This window comes from Spea bombifrons, chromosome 9, assembly GCF_027358695.1.
Source record: "Spea bombifrons isolate aSpeBom1 chromosome 9, aSpeBom1.2.pri, whole genome shotgun sequence".
In the NCBI taxonomy this organism is placed as follows: Eukaryota; Metazoa; Chordata; class Amphibia; order Anura; family Pelobatidae; genus Spea; species Spea bombifrons.
Genome location: NC_071095.1, coordinates 32,544,153 through 32,561,160, shown reverse-complemented (window position 1 = coordinate 32,561,160; position 17,008 = coordinate 32,544,153). Strand labels below are relative to the sequence as shown.

Genomic DNA, 17,008 nt, shown 5'->3' with positions numbered 1-17,008 from the left:
ATTTCATTAGATGTATCAAAGGCAAGAGATCCATCTTACTAGAACTGTCCCAAATCATATTTTTTTTTCACATGCCTACCTGCTTTGCCAACAGGATGAACAGCCTTGTCCCCCTGGACCAGAAGCAGGAGTTTTTCCATCAGAACAGCAGCCATAAATATTCTTCTTGCAGTCCTGGTTGTTGGTGTCTCTGTTGCGCTTTTCAGGAGCAGGTTTAGGAGCTGAAAAAAGAGAATACAGGCAGACTCAGACTGAATGAAATAAAGAAAAGAAAATGCATTTGAGATTTACGTTTTAACATATCATCCCGTGACAGCATTGGTTCATGATTAACAGTTTTGAATTGACTTACTTCTTGGACCTTGCTGATTGTATCGAGTCAAGGAGAACTGGTCAGAATTATCATATCCCCAAGTGTCTTGCATACTGGGAACCTCTGAAAAAAGGAAACAATTTACTGTCCGCTCAAAATATTAGTCACAACCCTCTAGTATGCCACCCTAAGCAGATTGGTTATTCTTTCCCCCGAAGGTTAAGATACATGTGAACAACATATACAGATAGTTTCTATGGCAACAACCTATTAGTGCATATATATTCATACTGTATATGTGAATGCAATGTATGGCGTGGAGAAATGACAGGTCTCTGTTAAGCAAACAGGGCTTCGCATTGTAAAGTGCATGACATAGGCGTAGTAAATGATACAAGTGATTACACCATAATTACAGCCAAGATGGACATTATCTTATCAAACAGAAAAGATAAGATGTGAAAGGTACGTTGTGGCAGGTAGCAGGGCTGCATATTACAGCTCTCGATGACAGATGGCTTCTCTGGCTCGTAGGCTTCACATGTCTCTGGTTCATAGAAATTGCGGTCGTTGTCTGCGCAGATCACTTGACGCTTTCTGATGCCACTATTGCAGCTCTTTGAACACTGGAAGACATAACGAGAGAGTAAGAAAATATTTCATTAAGCACATACCAAAGTATACAGATCCAGCTACAGAATGATACAGTATGTAGTATATCATTTTGCTTATTCTTGGTATATAAACTATGCAATATATAAATACTAGACTTGGGCGCCGACCAACTCTTCGTGTTCGTCTTCATCTTCATGGGGAACAAATATTCTCCGGTTCCTGTGTTCGGTTCGGGCGAATATTCGTGAACATTCTTCCCATTGATTGAGCTTTGTGTGGTCTGAATCAATGGGACTGCATTGTATTTTAACACACATGAGACTCTCAAGCAATTTAAAGCCTTCTCTGTACACTATTAATGAGGCTCCCGTGTGGCAGGAGGGGCTGCTCAACCCTAGCAAGTATGCATAGCACAGGATTGAAAACGTGTATAGACCTGGGCCAGGGGTAGATATAGTGAATGGGAGAAAGAAGGGTTAAAAAAGTTATAGTGCTGGCCACTATAGACACTTAATATGAACAGTTCCCAAATACCCCCAAGAAGATAATATTTGTCCCAATACTTTTGTCTGTATATATGGTATGTACACTCTCATTGAAGAATTTCTTTGGATAATAATTTGAATTTCTTTTACAATTGTGCCTTGCATTTATTGTGTTGTATATTATATTGCAATATAACCATGAAAACTTAGATAGGACTCGCCAAATCTGGGGTACTTTGACGTAGTGGCGGGTTAAGCAATATATGATCATATATCAGAGGTCACTTTCTATACACTTAATTAATGCTGCAAAGGCAACAATCCCTGGGTTCCCTAAGTCCTCTCCCATTGAGGCATGGATCAAAAGGGTGGTATTTACCTGCCATATGGAGGACTTGGTCATGTCCTCTAGAGGTTCAGCCTACAAAAATGGGCTGAAATGAAATCATGGAGAGAATTCCTATCCTCTCCCTCCTTTCCGTTCATACTAGGTTAAGATATCTCAATCCTCCCTGACCTATAGACCTCTTTTGTTGCGAAGGGATCAGGATAACATATACTGCAGCCCTTTCTCTGGCCTACGTTTATTCTGTAAAACATAACTGCAGCAAAACGTGGCAAACAAATTAACAAATTGTAACTAAATTTCAGAGATTTCACCATTCGTTTTTGTTTGTTTCTTTGACCCTCCTCTTTATCAGAGATTTGTACGAAAACATGAAATTGGCAAATTTTGTTAAATATAAAGTTTGTACGAATCCAAATACACAAGTGCACTGCTCATTCACTCACAGATGCGGTATTTAGTCAATCCTGGACTATTTCCTTACCAAACCCCACTCTCCAATGTGCCAGCCAATTTCCTGGACGCAGTTTTCTCCATTACATAGCTGGGTATCCGTGGGCTTGACTTGCGTTGTACACAAGAGGTCCTGAACAACAGCTCCTGAGTCTGTTCTGCAAGTGACTGTTCGTTTCTGAATTCCTTCTCCACACTGTGCTGAACACTAAAATAATAAATCAAACATGCACAATTTTTTTATATAGAAATCTACAAAAAAAAATTAAAATTAAGCTGTACCTTGTGTTGTCATAATTACAATGGTGCAAATATACAAAATCAATCATGAGACTTTCAAACATAGTTTGAGTGTTTCTACAGGCTTTATTTTAAGAATATTCCTTAATACATGTCTCCAGGACTGGTATTTAATTTCGCCTACCTGTGCTCAATGTGGGATATAGTTAAATGTGTTCGGGTTCTCTACCAAATAAATGAAGACAGTATGGCCAATTGAGTAGTGTCATGATACGTCAGGATAGTGTCATGATAGTATTGACATGATACGTCATATAAATTATGTCCAACACTTACCTCTGTCCACTGTCCTACATTCCACTTGGCACAGGCCTTGAGGTTACAAGCTTGTTGGGTGGCTGGTTTTTCTGTAAACGCAGCACATTCTGCATCATTCACCACCTGCTGGGAGGCTCTCCCTTCATAGGAAACGCAGTATACGGAGCGCGTTTGGATGCCTCCACCACAGGAAGCAGAACACTGTCCCCACTCACTCACTTTCCAGCTGTAAGTCACAGAAGGATAGCTAAGTCCACATCAATTTGGTCTCCAGAGTAAAAAAAAAAGGCAGAGCATACTAATGCCTGAGCAGCCAGAGGACTATCTGAACTAGGAACAAGGGATCACTAATATTATGGGGGCATTACAACTAAACACCTCTTAGACGTCAGGTACCGTGGCGTAGTGACGACTTACTTAAACCTGAGAAGAATTCCCATTTAGACAAGTGACATCAGATTAATCAAAGACTATTTTTTTTCTGTTTTCCCTAGTATAATATGCTAGAGGTGTTCTGCTTCATTATCTCTTAAGATAATATTAATATGTAAAAAAATATATATATATATATATATATTTCCTTCTAGGTTAATGAGTGTATGGTCACTTTCTTTAATGTTTTGGAGAGAGTAAGATACTCCTCTTACTGCCCCGTGCTCTCCTCTTAGTTACATGGAGGTGTAAATAAAGTTCAGATACAGCAATGTTTTGCAATGGCAGCTTTTTGCACCCAGTACACCAAGCAATCTGCAGAACCAACACATGTCTTCGGTTCCTTAACCTTGGCTCACAGCTGGCTAATATGACAGCACATGTAGTTCACAAGGTTGACCAGTTTGACTTAAGAATGATCTAGATCTAGAATAAGGCTGGTAAAATGCAGCTCTCTCACTGTTGCCAAAATCAAAGTGATACGATCCAGTGCCTGACAGTCTTTCCTATAGCAGGCTTGACTGTGGTCCATAGGTGAGATTTAAAAACACAACAACCTTTTCCTCATTGCTGATCTAGAAACTCAAAATGACAGACTGTAGTTTAACTTTAAATTGTTGGGATGTGACTTTACCAAAATGGTTGTCCAACCCTTGTTTATTGAACTACAGATACTATAATTGCGTCTAGCCAGCTGGAGAGCCACTAAAGACCTAGAACATTGTTGGAATAAAAATAAGGGTCTGGGTCATCTGGACTCAATTTGTTGTGGAAGACACCCCAAATACCGCTACCAAAACACCCGACACACATTCTTATAAATTAAGTCACCAAACCGTTGGAGTAGAAGTTTAGGTTTTGAAACAAAAACACGATTAAGTCTTTCTCCTTTATGAAAGAGCATTGTTATATTTATGCAAGGCAGGGGGATGCAGTTATCCTTTGCATATGATCTCATAAGCATTCCAAGTGACAAGCGAACCTTAATGTAGCTTCCTTTGGCCATTTTTCCTAAATTGTGTCAACTATGATTTTTTTTAAATGACGCAAAATGATCTTTTATATAGGAGAAATGTGAATCAGCTATGGATTTATTTTAATCCAGAGATTAATGCATTCCATAAACCCAAATGCAACACCACCTGGTTTACCTGGTCATTTTTGTGTTCACTATTCGATTCCACAGTGTTGGCTGATACAAGTAAGACATCCTTTTGTACAGAATAAAGATGCATAGCTTTTAGAATATATACAGATTTACAAACTAGAACAGCTGCCATTTGAGCTGAATTAAACTCAGAAATACCTTAATGACAAAAGGTAATTCTTGAAAGTCTACCAGAATTCATTTTTCTAGCTGAAAACTGTTTTGCGAAATATCAGCCAAACTTACATACAATCACATTTACATTTCCTTTTTTCTTTCACATAGCATTGGCAAGTAGTGGAAATGCGGTGTTAATTCTATAGACGGCAAATATTGACAGATAACTGTTATTGAAGATATACTCCATAGATGGCATATGGTGATGTGTATGATAGTTTAAAGCTACTGATTTTTGCTGTAAATTAAACATTTTGTTTCAGTAAATAATCTTCCAAAGCTAAACCATCAAATATGGAGAACTGAAAGTACACATTTGATATTGAAATTTGATTTAGAAGCTAAACTTAAAGTCTAACAAATATACTCCATGGGTTTATGTGTTACCTGAAGCAGCCCTCATCATCAGCATACGTGTCATCAAAACTATTCTAGCCAACAAATAGAACGTGTGTGCTTTAACAGTACAATACATTTCTCTTGCACAACCTGCTAAAACAAGCAGCGCAGTTCCAAAAAAAAAAAAAAAAAATGGATACCACGTAGTAATGCCCATCCTTTGAATGGCACCTTTTTTTATTGCATTTATTTATACCCATTTGTTTAGGCTCCTCAGAAGCATAACACAATATTTCTGGTTGTGTTTGCAAGCTCCACATATTACCGTACCTTTTCCTTAGAGTCTCAATGCCTCAGGCCTAACAGCCTCTTTCCCTGTTGTAAGACAGCTAATGCCTCCAATGGCTGACGTTTCAACATTGCTGTGCAGGTTAACTGAATTCACCTGAAAAGGGTTGACTTCCATCTGTTAACCCTTTCATGCTGGGAATAGAGAGCGCTCCAACCTGCTACTGACATAGAAAGCCTCTCTAACTTTGCCACAATATATATATTGCAGGGACCTATCATGGGATCTATATTAAGTCCTAAATGGGTGGTTCCTAGAACATAATAAGACAAACTGTATGTAGGCTTCCTATTGAAGTTATTTGAGCTTTGCAAGGTGAAGAAAATAGTGGCCATTCATAAGACAATATGTATATGAAAAGGCATCCCACCGTTTCATTTGTGGGCAGGGCTGTGTGCTGCAGGTCCTGTTGCTTGGCGGAGCAGGCTTGTCCCTACACATAGGATCCGGATATGCTTCATTATCAATAGTGCAGAAAACCAAACGAGACTGGTAGCCTGATATTAAAAAAAAAAAAGTGTAAACCAGTTGGCGTAATGCTAGTTTAAACATATTATGACATATTTATTCTGTTTTCAAATGTCTAAAAGTTCTTACCTCCTCCACACTCTGCACTGCACTCACTCCAAGAACCGTAACTCCACTGATAGTCCTGAACATCGCCCTGGTTAGGTAAGTAGTATTCATACTGAATTCCTTGGTTTGCTTCTTGTCCAATAATCTACATAGACAAAAATGTCTATAACTTACCATGGCCACAGAGATAGTCAGTGAGAAACACAAATACAGACTGGAATGCTTAACATTGACATAATTTGTGTTTTTATACCTTTCCTATAAACAGTTCTTTCTGCTATAGTTCAGTGCAAAAAAAAAAAAAGGTCAGCGAATCAGAGTTGAGCTAATGAGATGCATAGCATATTGCAATAGTTTCAATAATGATAGCTATTGTAGATCCCCAGCATATCATAATGCAGAAAATATAGTACACAGAAAATAAAAAGTATATTATACAAAATGCACATGAATCCATTACCTCTCTTAGTTGACTGACAAACTAATTTAAGACTTACATTATGACAGCCACTATATGAACTTCCATTTGCCTAGTCTCAACTGCTGGCTCAAATGAAATGCATTTTGATATGTAAGTAGATAATTCATACGCAGACGCAGCAGAGTAGTGAAGTTGCAGAGACTGGGAACTCACTCATCTGTAACATTTATCACGTACCTCAATTACAAGAGGCTCAGTGGTCTGCCCTCTAGCAGTTAAAACCTCAGGTGCTAGATCGCCCTCCGAGCCCCGATGGTAATGAAGAACAGTGCTGGCCACATTGAGAGCACGACTGTATTCAATATTCCAATGGCCATTAAGGTAATACTCCCCACGGGCATTCCTTACAGCTGCAAACAAAAAATGGCTTTGGTAAAAGGCTCCAGATTCAGTGAGTACTCTAACACCTGTACTGTTAAACGCGTGCCAGTATACATAATAAAACAGGCTACGTGCTTTCCATGGTTGAATAGTTAGGACAACCAAAGGCTTAGTCATTTTGGGTTGACCAATTTCAGCTGACATGACAAAACACACTTGGGAAACATGCTTAAATGCACATCTGGCCTGTCTCTTACATCCCACATTTATCAAGAGACAACATAGAAAAACCATGAAGGGCACAGTCGTTGTCAAATGCGGCCTGTTGTGCTAGTAACTTTAGGTTCCCCAAAGTTTATATAATGAATTGCTACTAAAAATACGCAAAATCTTCTGGCAGAATCAATAATATCTTGGTACAGTGATAACATTTTCGGAAACCTGCGTTATGAATATGCAACACGAAAAGGGAATGAAATCTAAAGTTCATCTTCTCAGGTCCCTCAGGACCTTCCCAGAACTAAAGAGAAATGTGGAACGTTACCAATTATAAATTAGTTTTACCTAAGAAGTTCCTTGTGGCACCAACTTCCTTAATTTGTATATTGGTGGCACCAATGGGGATGGTGAAAAGTTGGCTGTAACCTGAAAGAATAAAAGAAATATCAACCACACATCACTGATGGAACAAAGCCAACGATGTATGGAAAGACATGAGATACCAGGTCAACTGCTTGAAAAATACCTACCTTATAAAATACATTTCCCTTACCAACTCCCAATAAACTATTTATTAAAAACCCAACTCACATGAATATAATTTTTGGCAATTTTACATTTTTGGTAAAGTGAAAGGTTAGCAAACAAATTCTAGAAGGCTATATTTACAAAAACTATACATTTTACTGTTGCAAAAACCAGAGCATAAATATTGTTTTAGTTTTTATGGCAATCGCTCCACATTTATTGCTGCTGATCACAATACTGTATCTATAATTTACTGTATATGCAGATTTATTGCTATTTTTATTCACATTATTGTGGTCTTTAGGGTTGTGTAACACTCAAATCCAGCAAACATCCTAAGCTAGGAAAAAAAGAGCATTTAGGGGAGGAAAGAGGGATTTTACCTCCCGCAGCTAAGCTCAACTTTCAGGGGGAAAAATAAAAAAATGCATTAAAGTATGTGAGTATTTCAATGTTTTTCTTGTTACATCAGTTTTAAGTAATCAGGTTCCTCTCTGTTCGGTTAACATTGTATAGAGCAAGTTATCCTTTTTTTTTGTTAAAATTTCGGAAGATGTGATCCAACTAGAGGACATGTTAAAATCATACATGAGTTCAACTGAAGCCATTCTTTTTCTTTACGTAACATTTTCAATACCTTTCGATAAGGTGGGTAAATCATAAGATCCTTTGACTTCGTAACAGGAACTGCCATCTCCTCCACACACCAAGCACCTATCCTCCCGTTTGGAGGAGTCAAGTACATTATCACAGCCGACAGTCTAAATCAATACAGTACTTGAAATCATAAATCGTTATTGAAACAAATATAATAGTTGGCCCTCTCAAATATCTTCGTTACAATTTTTTTTTATGCTACAATCAAAAGTAAGCTTGGTTTCCCATAGGTATCCGTAACTTACTGTAGGTAATGTGATATGTAGCTAAACAGCTGAACTTTGCTACAGTGCAGGCAGTCAGGATTTCCTAGAGACAACTACATACATGAAACTAACAAAATTAACTGATTCTACTAGGTTCTGATATGCTACAAAGAACCTATTTGATAAGACACTAATGCCCATTCTACAACAGCAAAAATTGTACAATATATTGAATATTTTGTTAACCAATGAATTATGAAGTGCATTTATTAAGGATCGGATATCAGCACACCAATTTTATTATGCATCAAAAAACAGCCAACTCCAGTGACCCCGTTCAGCAGTAAAAGTCCTGCATAATGTATAGTTAACATGAGGACATTTCTTCACTCATCTCTTTGATTTAACTATAAATAATGCAGGTCCAGTTCATCTCTTTCTGGGGTGGCTCCGATGGGTTGGCTTTTCATAATGCATTTTGAAGTTGGTGATACTGAATGTCCAACTGCCCTGCAAACATCTAGCTCAGTAACTATATTCCGCTATGTTTACCCAAGCAAAATGCCTAAATGTTTTGCCACCAGCCCAAAGGGACAGGATTTAACTGTGCAATACATGGTATACCATGTACTTCTGAAATATGTATAAATAAGAATGTACCTTGCACACCCCCTCCACACAGATGTCCCTTCTCCCAGGTTCACACGGAGTTCCATCCAGCACAGCCATCTTGTGTCTATAGTAGAAATTCTCTCCCTTGGGTATGCAGTTCAGCTCACATTTATTAGATGCTAAAAAACCAAAACATTACACATAAAACTAATCCTACAGCAGTACCACACTTGGGTGTCAAATAGGGTGACCACAAGTCCCGGGCAGCCTCAATCCGGGACAATGCTTTGTCCCAGAATGTGCTAGCTTCCTAGCTAAGTGGCTTAGCTAAGTGTATGTGTGTTTGACCGTGTGCATGTGACTATGTTTGTCTGTTTGTCACTGTGTTTGTCTGTTTGTGTGAAGATTCAGCGTGTTAACCCCTCTATTATCAGGCATGAGCAGATTCAGAGAATTAACTCCTCTGTTACGAGACATGTACCTCTACTCATGTCTGTATAATCATGTATGTATATGATTAAATCTGAAATCAACATGGTTTCCAAAGCGTTCTAATAATTAATATATAATATCATAGGTGAATCAGTGTGTATGTGAGATATATATATAAATATAATATAAAATTTATTTTATGAGTATATGTTGGTGTCTATATGTAAATCAGTGTGTATGTGAGATATTTATAATATAAAATGTATATATATTATACCCCTGTGTGAGTAATCTCATACGCTTCATAGTGTGTCCCTGAATGGCAGAAATAAAATGTAGTCACCCTGGTCTCAAATGTTGTAACACTGTCAGCATTTCGTTCCTTCAGCAGTACCCCAATTAAACATTTACTGCACTTTTTATTCAGATACATCAAACTACATCTTTTGCAGTGAACCCAGCAACTGCTGGCTTCAAAGACACTTTGACTGGAGTAACAATGTAAAAAAATGACTTCCTTGCCTCCATAATATGGCAGCCACTTGTATCTCTTCCCTTGGAAGTCCATCCCATCATATTCAGAACACTGCAGTGCACGGAAATCTCGAGAACCTGCAGGACAGTCCTAAGAGAATGAAAATAAAAATGTAAATGTTTTTATAGACACATAATTGATGAGCTAAAAAAATGCCAATACTGAATAGGCCAATTAAATTATTCCCCAAAACAATTGAACAACTAGCCTACATCTCACGGCATGCTGAAGATCTTAAAATGAAAATTATGTTCCCAACATAAGTGGAGTTTACAGCAAAAAAAGAGAAGGAGATAGCATGCAATAGCACAAAAGACTTTACAGACTTTACAGTTCTCAACAATACAAAGCACCGGCACTATATTATCTTACAAAGCTAATGATGGCAAGATATTTGAAGCATGATTTGCTCACCTGCACATTGCAGGAACGATAGTTTCTAGTTGGTCCAATACAATTCGATCCCCCATCTGCCCTAAGGAAGAAGATTATTCAGAGTTCTGTTAGAAGTCTATAATCATTTTATTTTATTTTAATTGGTGAGAGTTACAGTTTCACTACTTTTAATATAACATTGGTGGCCCATGTCCTGTCTTTCTCCAAACCTCAACTTGTCTTACTACTCCAGTGGAAATATAAAAGTGGAGAGTTGAATGCCTGATTTACATCATTCTTTGTCATTGTGAACGTGTTTGTCTCCATTAGGTTCTAAAATGCATTGCAGATGCAGCTTTCACCAGACTCTAGGTACATGTTGCACATCTGGACAATCCACTCAAGAATACTTTTAAAGGTACATCTCTCACTTTCTTGCTTATTCACCAACGCATGCTAGCATGACGTCATATCACTTTTTCTAAGCCATGTGAAAGAATAGGTAAGCTCTGGATATCTAGACCCTACTTATTATAGCATAAAAAGACTATGGTGTATGGCACAAATAAGGTCCACAGGGACCAAGACACCCTTTTTACCTTAGCATCAATCAATAAAATCAATGGTCAGGGCAATCCTAAAATAGCCCTGCTATACACAAATAGACCTGTATGGATCTGTTCCAAATGTGTCAATACACCATAAAAATATTTTACAGAAAGGTTGACTTCACAACATGTGAACGCAGCAGTTTGGTAGGCTAAAGCACTTTCTCATTACAGTATTAACCAGCCCCACCCAACTATTCTCCAGAAAAGGAATGCAAAATGGATATAAATTACACTATAGCCACACCATCAACTTGCAAACAGAATAAACAACTATATGGTTTAGAGCAGGGGCGTAACTGTTCCCCTAGCGGTTCATCCTAGCTAGAAGAAAGCACAATTAGCATTAGCAAGTCAGAAAGGACCAACAAAGGTTTTGCCTTTATGCCATTATACATCTTACATTTCGATGATTAGATGAAGAATGGATTTGCACAGGGAGGGAAGAAAAAAAATCTGGTTACTAGTTTTATTTTTATTTTATTCAGTGCTGCAATTTCTTTCAAATCACCATATCAAAACAAACAATATAGTTGCATCCATGTCAATGAAAATCTATTTTGCAGAGGAGTTGACACAGGTCAGATTGAGTTGTCTCACTAGTCTCATTCAGTATGTGAAGCTTCATACTGTACATAATGCTACATTTTCAGTTGTACAAATATATATCAATGTAACTGTACTTGCCAATTAAAACAAGCAATATATACTAGAAGATCAAAAGTATGTGGACACATGATCATCACAAATATATGTGCTTGTTGAACATCCCATTCCAAAACCATAGGCATTAACATGGAGTTGGCCTCCATTTACAGCTTTAACAGCCTCCATTGTTCTAGGAAGCTTTTTCTACAAGATTTTGGAGTGTGTCTTTGGTAATTTGTGCTCATTCAGCCAAAAAAGCATTTGGGAGGTCAGAGATTGTTGTTGAACAACAAGGCCTAGCTCATAATCGGCATCCCAATTAATCCGAAAGATGTTTGATGGGGTTAAGGTCAGGCCTTTGTGCAGTCCCTCCACACCACACACCTCAAACCATGTCTTTATGGACCTTGCTATGCGTAAAGGGGTACAGTCATTTTGGGATAGAAAAGGGCCTTCACCTAGCTGGTGCCACAAAGTGGAAGCATAGAATTGTCTCAAATGTCTTTGGATGCTTCAGCATTAACATTACTCTTCACTGGAACTAAGGGGCCCAACCCAAACCAGCTCCAGACCACAATCTCTCCTCCACTAAACTTTACAGTAGGCAGTATGCATGCAGGCAGGTAATGTTCTCCTGGCATCCACCAAATCCAGAATCATCCTCAGATTTGCATATAGCATTGTTTGATTTATCACCCCAAAGAACATGTTACGCCTGTTCTAGAGTCCATTGGCAATGTGCTTTACACAACTTCAGCTAACGCTTGGCATTGCGCACGGTGATCTTCAGCTTGTGCGCAGCTGCTCGGCCATGGAAACCCATTTTAGGAAGCTCCTGAAACACAGTGTTTGTGCTGATATTGCAGTTCGGAACTCTGTAGAGAGTGATGCAGTGAGCAGTATTATCCATTCTACAGTCAATGTTTGTCTACAGAGATTGTATGCCTATGAGCTTGATGTTATGTAGAAAACACCTTAATTCAATAATTAGGATATATATATATATATTTAAGTTGCTGATGGTATAGATTGGCTTGGCGAGGAGACAAGGGAGAACTTCAAGAACTTTAAATAAATTGACTACATACAGTTTGTATTACATTTTTGCATTTGCATGGAATTCTTGCAAAAACGAAATGATTTTATTGTAATTCTGTATCTTGAAATCATCATAAAGTTGTTGACTATCCCTGAGTTATCCCTGATGAAAACTATGATCCCACAAGTTAAATAGTGTACTTCTGTTTCACACTGATTTTCTTGTTATAGAATAAGCCTGCAGAATGATCCACTCATTGCCTGAGACGGGTCCAAACCCACTTTCACTTCAAGGAGTGATTTACAATTTATTTTATATATATATATTTTCTTTTTTTGTCTATAATCACATTATTGTGGCTTTTCTGTTGAGTGTTGCACAACACTAAGAAAAGAGAAAGATCCGGAGGTGGATGACAAAGGGATTTGGCAAGAGACTGGTCCTCCTATAAACGGAACACTTTAGACGGAGGATTGAAATGGCTTTATCAACGCACTAGATAGCTAACATGTCCAAGAAGCAAATCTGTGCCTCTTCTATTGGACCTTCGCTAATGTATTTTGTATACCTAGATAGCAAGAAAAAAGATATATAACCAACAAATTCAACTGTATAATGTGGTTAATTCTCCCAAATTCAAGTGACTCATCAGTATTTTGATTTATGTTGATAATTCTGTTCACAGATGTTTAAAGTATTTAGAGAGAACAGTTTCTGTGTGAAAAATTCCACTAACCCAATACATTTTTAGAATTGCTATTTTAGTTTTAGAAGGGAGCAGGTGAAGACTTGAACATATCTGAATTCCTGCTTAAGCAGAAGCAAGTTAGGACTATTATAAAATGCCATTTTAGAGTCAATGATAAAGTGGGATTTTAGAACTGTATATCAAGCTACCTTAAAACAAATAAAAATGCAATATTCATACAAGTAATCCGAAGTATGTAAAAAAGCGGCAATTGTGATATAAGAGGGTTGCGCATACTACATAGTTGCTCATGTTCGACAGTCTAACAAACAAAATTTACTAATGAAAATGATTTTGGAGGGATGCAAAAAGGTTGCGGTATTTTTATGTGAGTGAAACCTGCGAGAAAATTGTTTTTATGCTAAAAAAAAAAATCAGTAAATTGAATTCAAAATCAATAGAATAGGTGAGGTGACATCATCGATTAGGTGTGTTTGTATTCGGGCCACAGGTATTTTAAATATAGCTAAGCCACTGGATGTGTATGTGATACAAAAATGTTGAACAATTTACTTTCTTGTCACATGTGACCAGGGAATGAAAAAATGTCTTCCTTCCTAAAATTAGAAAAACTTAAAAATGTGGTATGTAACAAGCATGGAAAAGCTAATAAACTTTTTTTTGTAAGGTTATCTTTTTTGTGAGTCAACAAATGTATAGATTTCTGTGATATCGAACCAAGGTGATAACCTGCCTTTAAGAGTCATGTTTAGAATATGTAGTTTCTTTGGAGCTTCCTTTGTCATATATAAATTTCTGCTGATTCAGTAATGCCGTAAGGACACTATGCACTTTACAACACAATCCAAACATGTTCAAATATGTACATTCTGTTCTTCTACACATGAAAGGTGAAATATGACATATTGCCATTGTTTGACGTTACTCCAGATTTCAGTGCCGGTACTGGTGTGTGTGTTTTGGTGTGGCAGAGCCTGTCCTGGTGTGTGTGTTTTGGTTTGGCAGAGCCTGTCCTGGTGTGTGTGTTTGGGTGTCGGTGTGGCAGAGGCATTCTTGGTGTGTGTGTTTGGGTGTCGGTGTGGCAGAGCCTGTCCTGGTGTGTGTGTTTGGGTGTCGGTGTGGCAGAGCCTGTCCTGGTGTGTGTGTTTGGGTGTCGGTGTGGCAGAGTCTGTCTTGGTGTGTGTGTTTGGCTGTTGGTGTGCCAGAGCCTGTCCTGGTGTGTATGTGTTTGGGTGTCGGTGTGGCAGAGCCTGTCCTGGTGTGTGTGTTTTCTGTCATCGGTTTCCTGGCACTTTACTTTCTGTAGGAATATCGTGTATTATCTGCCGAGCACTGATGTCATCTTTATCCAGTACACATGGATGCCAAGGAGTTAAGATTCTATTTTATATATTTCTATAAAATGGGCACCAAAATCTTCAGCACCAGGCCCATGATGCTCTTAATCAGGCCCTACCTCCAGTGTGCGTCACCCAGCTTAAATCCTGCTTGTACCCACAGTGTGCTCCAGCCTTGTGCAGTTTTATTTGGCTAAACTTGTTTTAACCCCTTAATGACAAAGCCCGTACATGTACGGGCTCAAAATGCATTGTTTTCAATGGGTTTAGGGACCGCCCATTGTCCTTAAGGGGTTAAATGGTTTTGGGACTGACTTTGCTTTATTGTTTAAGTAATTCAGTATTGAACTTTTCCACTGCTTTTTTCATTCTCACCAAATTAACCCTGTATTAATATGCATTATAAAGCTAAAAGGCCATGTTTTCTCTCAGTAAAAAATGAGTGCGGCCCACGCACACATACATTTCTGATGCCGAAAAAACTTGGACACCCCTGCTCTAAAACATTGAGGGCGAGATAGACGACAACAAGAAGCAGAAATCACACTCAGCCTAGTAATTATCTGCTATCTCCTTTACAGCTATAATTGTTACAAAATTCTTGTTATAGTATAAAGAAAAAAAAGGCGTAAGAAAGGAGGAGGGAAAGAGGTGAGTGAACAGGGGAGAGGAATAGGAAGGGAAAGAAGGGATAAAAAAAATTACCCTCTAATACCCTCCCCCTATAGATCATTATCAGTGGGATACTACCCTTAAAATAGCTTCCAATCTTTCAAAAATAGTAGAGACAAACAGAAGGATAGAAAACAAACATGAAAAACTTGAAAAGATAGGTTTTTAGATTATTACAGTCCTTCCCAGTCTAGAGAAAGATCAATCAAAAAACAAATGGAAGACACAAAGCTATCCTGAAACTACAATCACACAAGGTAGTTCTGACTCACTTGACATTAATCACATTACTGAAGACTTGCTTCAAAAAAGCTTTGAAAAGAAAGCCCATGCATTAAGACAAGAAAAAAATAATTTAATAACTAGTTAACTCAAAAATTGTCAAAGAAGCCAAACAATTAGGCAAAGCTTTAAATAAATTAGAACTATATGATATCTGACAGATACTCCATCCTACTGATGCGGATTTTGTACACCTATATTGCAGGATACATATGATATGGAGAAACCAGAGGATGCTTTCACAAACAAAAAGGTGGAAATCATAGGTAGCACTGGGTTCAATTATAGCATCATATTAGTTGCACTAGAAAAAAAAAAAAAAAAAAAACTTTTGTTAGAAATACTTGGAAAATTAAACATTATTTACTCAACGATAAGAAACCGAAGGATCTCTGATGATAATTAAAACCTTTTTTGAAGAGAATGACCCTGCTTCACCAACAAATAATTGGTGCGCATTTAAAGTGGTATGCAGAGGTTATTTTATAAAATTAGAAATTCAAAGAAAGAAAAACTCTGAACAACACCTCTCAAACCTTCATATTCAATATCAAAAAACTAATCAAGAAGTGAAAAGGAACAACTCCCATGAAAAATAGCTAGAAACATACAGAAGTTAAAACAAAGATTTTACTATGAAGGCAACAGAGCGGAGAAGATGATGACTAGCAAACAGAATAACACCATCAATAAATGAATAATCAATGGCAAGACTGTATCACACCCGACTTGAAATCAGTCAAGCCTTTAACAAACATTATGGAACACTATACATCTCCCTGAACAAAACATAGGGCTACAAATAGAAAACTAAAGCAAAGATACCTCAAATATCAACAGAACTAAGAGGTAGGATCAGTAAGCCAATTACTGATCCACCAGATAATCAGGAGAGTCTGGCACGGATGGCTTTAGGAACCATTTTTTTTTTTTTTAAAGATATTTGCAGAACTGTTAATACCTCACTTAAATCTAATGTACAACAACATTGCAGAAAAAGGCGCCGCCCCAGAGGAGTTAGTCAGGGCCAATATTCTTCCAATATTAAAACAGACCCCACAAAACCCCAAAATTATAGACCTATTTCGTTACACACACAAAATATTAAACATCCTAAATGTTGCGGAAAAGGAATCCCATTGCTGACTCTATAGGTAGACACAGAAAAGGCGTTCCACATAGTCAGCTGGGAATTCATACAACGAATGGGCATCCAAGACTGGATCTACCAAGCAATAATGGCTCTCTATACTAATCCAACAGCAAGAATGAATGGCTCCAATATCTGTTCAGACTGATTCCACCTAAAAAATGGAACCAGAAGGGATGCCCACTATCTCCCCTCCTGTATATAATATACATCGAACCGTTAGCAATCACCGTATTTGCTCAATTATAAGAAGACCCTGATTATAAGACGACCCCCCCAAAATTTGAATATTAATTTAGGAAACAATGAAAAGCCTGAATATAAGACTACCCTATAGGAAAAAAAGTTTTACTAGTAAATATTACTTCACATGTAAACTATTTTTTCATATTTTTTTCATGGGGCCG

At 37.7% G+C, this 17,008-nt stretch overlaps 1 protein-coding gene and 1 long non-coding RNA gene across 3 annotated transcripts in view; both read right to left on the bottom strand.

Moving 5' to 3' along the window:
• Positions 1–17,008, bottom strand: part of PAPLN (papilin, proteoglycan like sulfated glycoprotein) — a 54,970-nt gene that overhangs the window by 18,448 nt on the left and 19,514 nt on the right. Inside the window, exons 4-17 of one of the 2 annotated variants that reach the window (XM_053474849.1) lie at positions 10,196–10,256; positions 9,769–9,871; positions 8,863–8,993; positions 7,977–8,100; positions 7,157–7,237; positions 6,449–6,621; positions 5,812–5,935; positions 5,585–5,711; positions 4,354–4,413; positions 2,789–2,996; positions 2,244–2,420; positions 783–939; positions 353–436; positions 80–221 (exon numbers count right to left, since the gene is read on the bottom strand). In XM_053474849.1, the coding sequence (XP_053330824.1) occupies positions 80–221; positions 353–436; positions 783–939; positions 2,244–2,420; positions 2,789–2,996; positions 4,354–4,413; positions 5,585–5,711; positions 5,812–5,935; positions 6,449–6,621; positions 7,157–7,237; positions 7,977–8,100; positions 8,863–8,993; positions 9,769–9,871; positions 10,196–10,256 (1,752 nt within the window). The remainder of the gene's footprint in view (positions 1–79; positions 222–352; positions 437–782; positions 940–2,243; positions 2,421–2,788; positions 2,997–4,353; positions 4,414–5,584; positions 5,712–5,811; positions 5,936–6,448; positions 6,622–7,156; positions 7,238–7,976; positions 8,101–8,862; positions 8,994–9,768; positions 9,872–10,195; positions 10,257–17,008) is intronic. The other variant, XM_053474850.1, reaches the window with a different exon arrangement.
• Positions 11,232–12,580, bottom strand: LOC128504707 (uncharacterized). Its single transcript, XR_008355481.1, has 2 exons — positions 12,287–12,580; positions 11,232–11,319 (listed from the first exon to the last, which is right to left on the bottom strand). It is a non-coding gene; the product is annotated as an uncharacterized LOC128504707 (long non-coding RNA).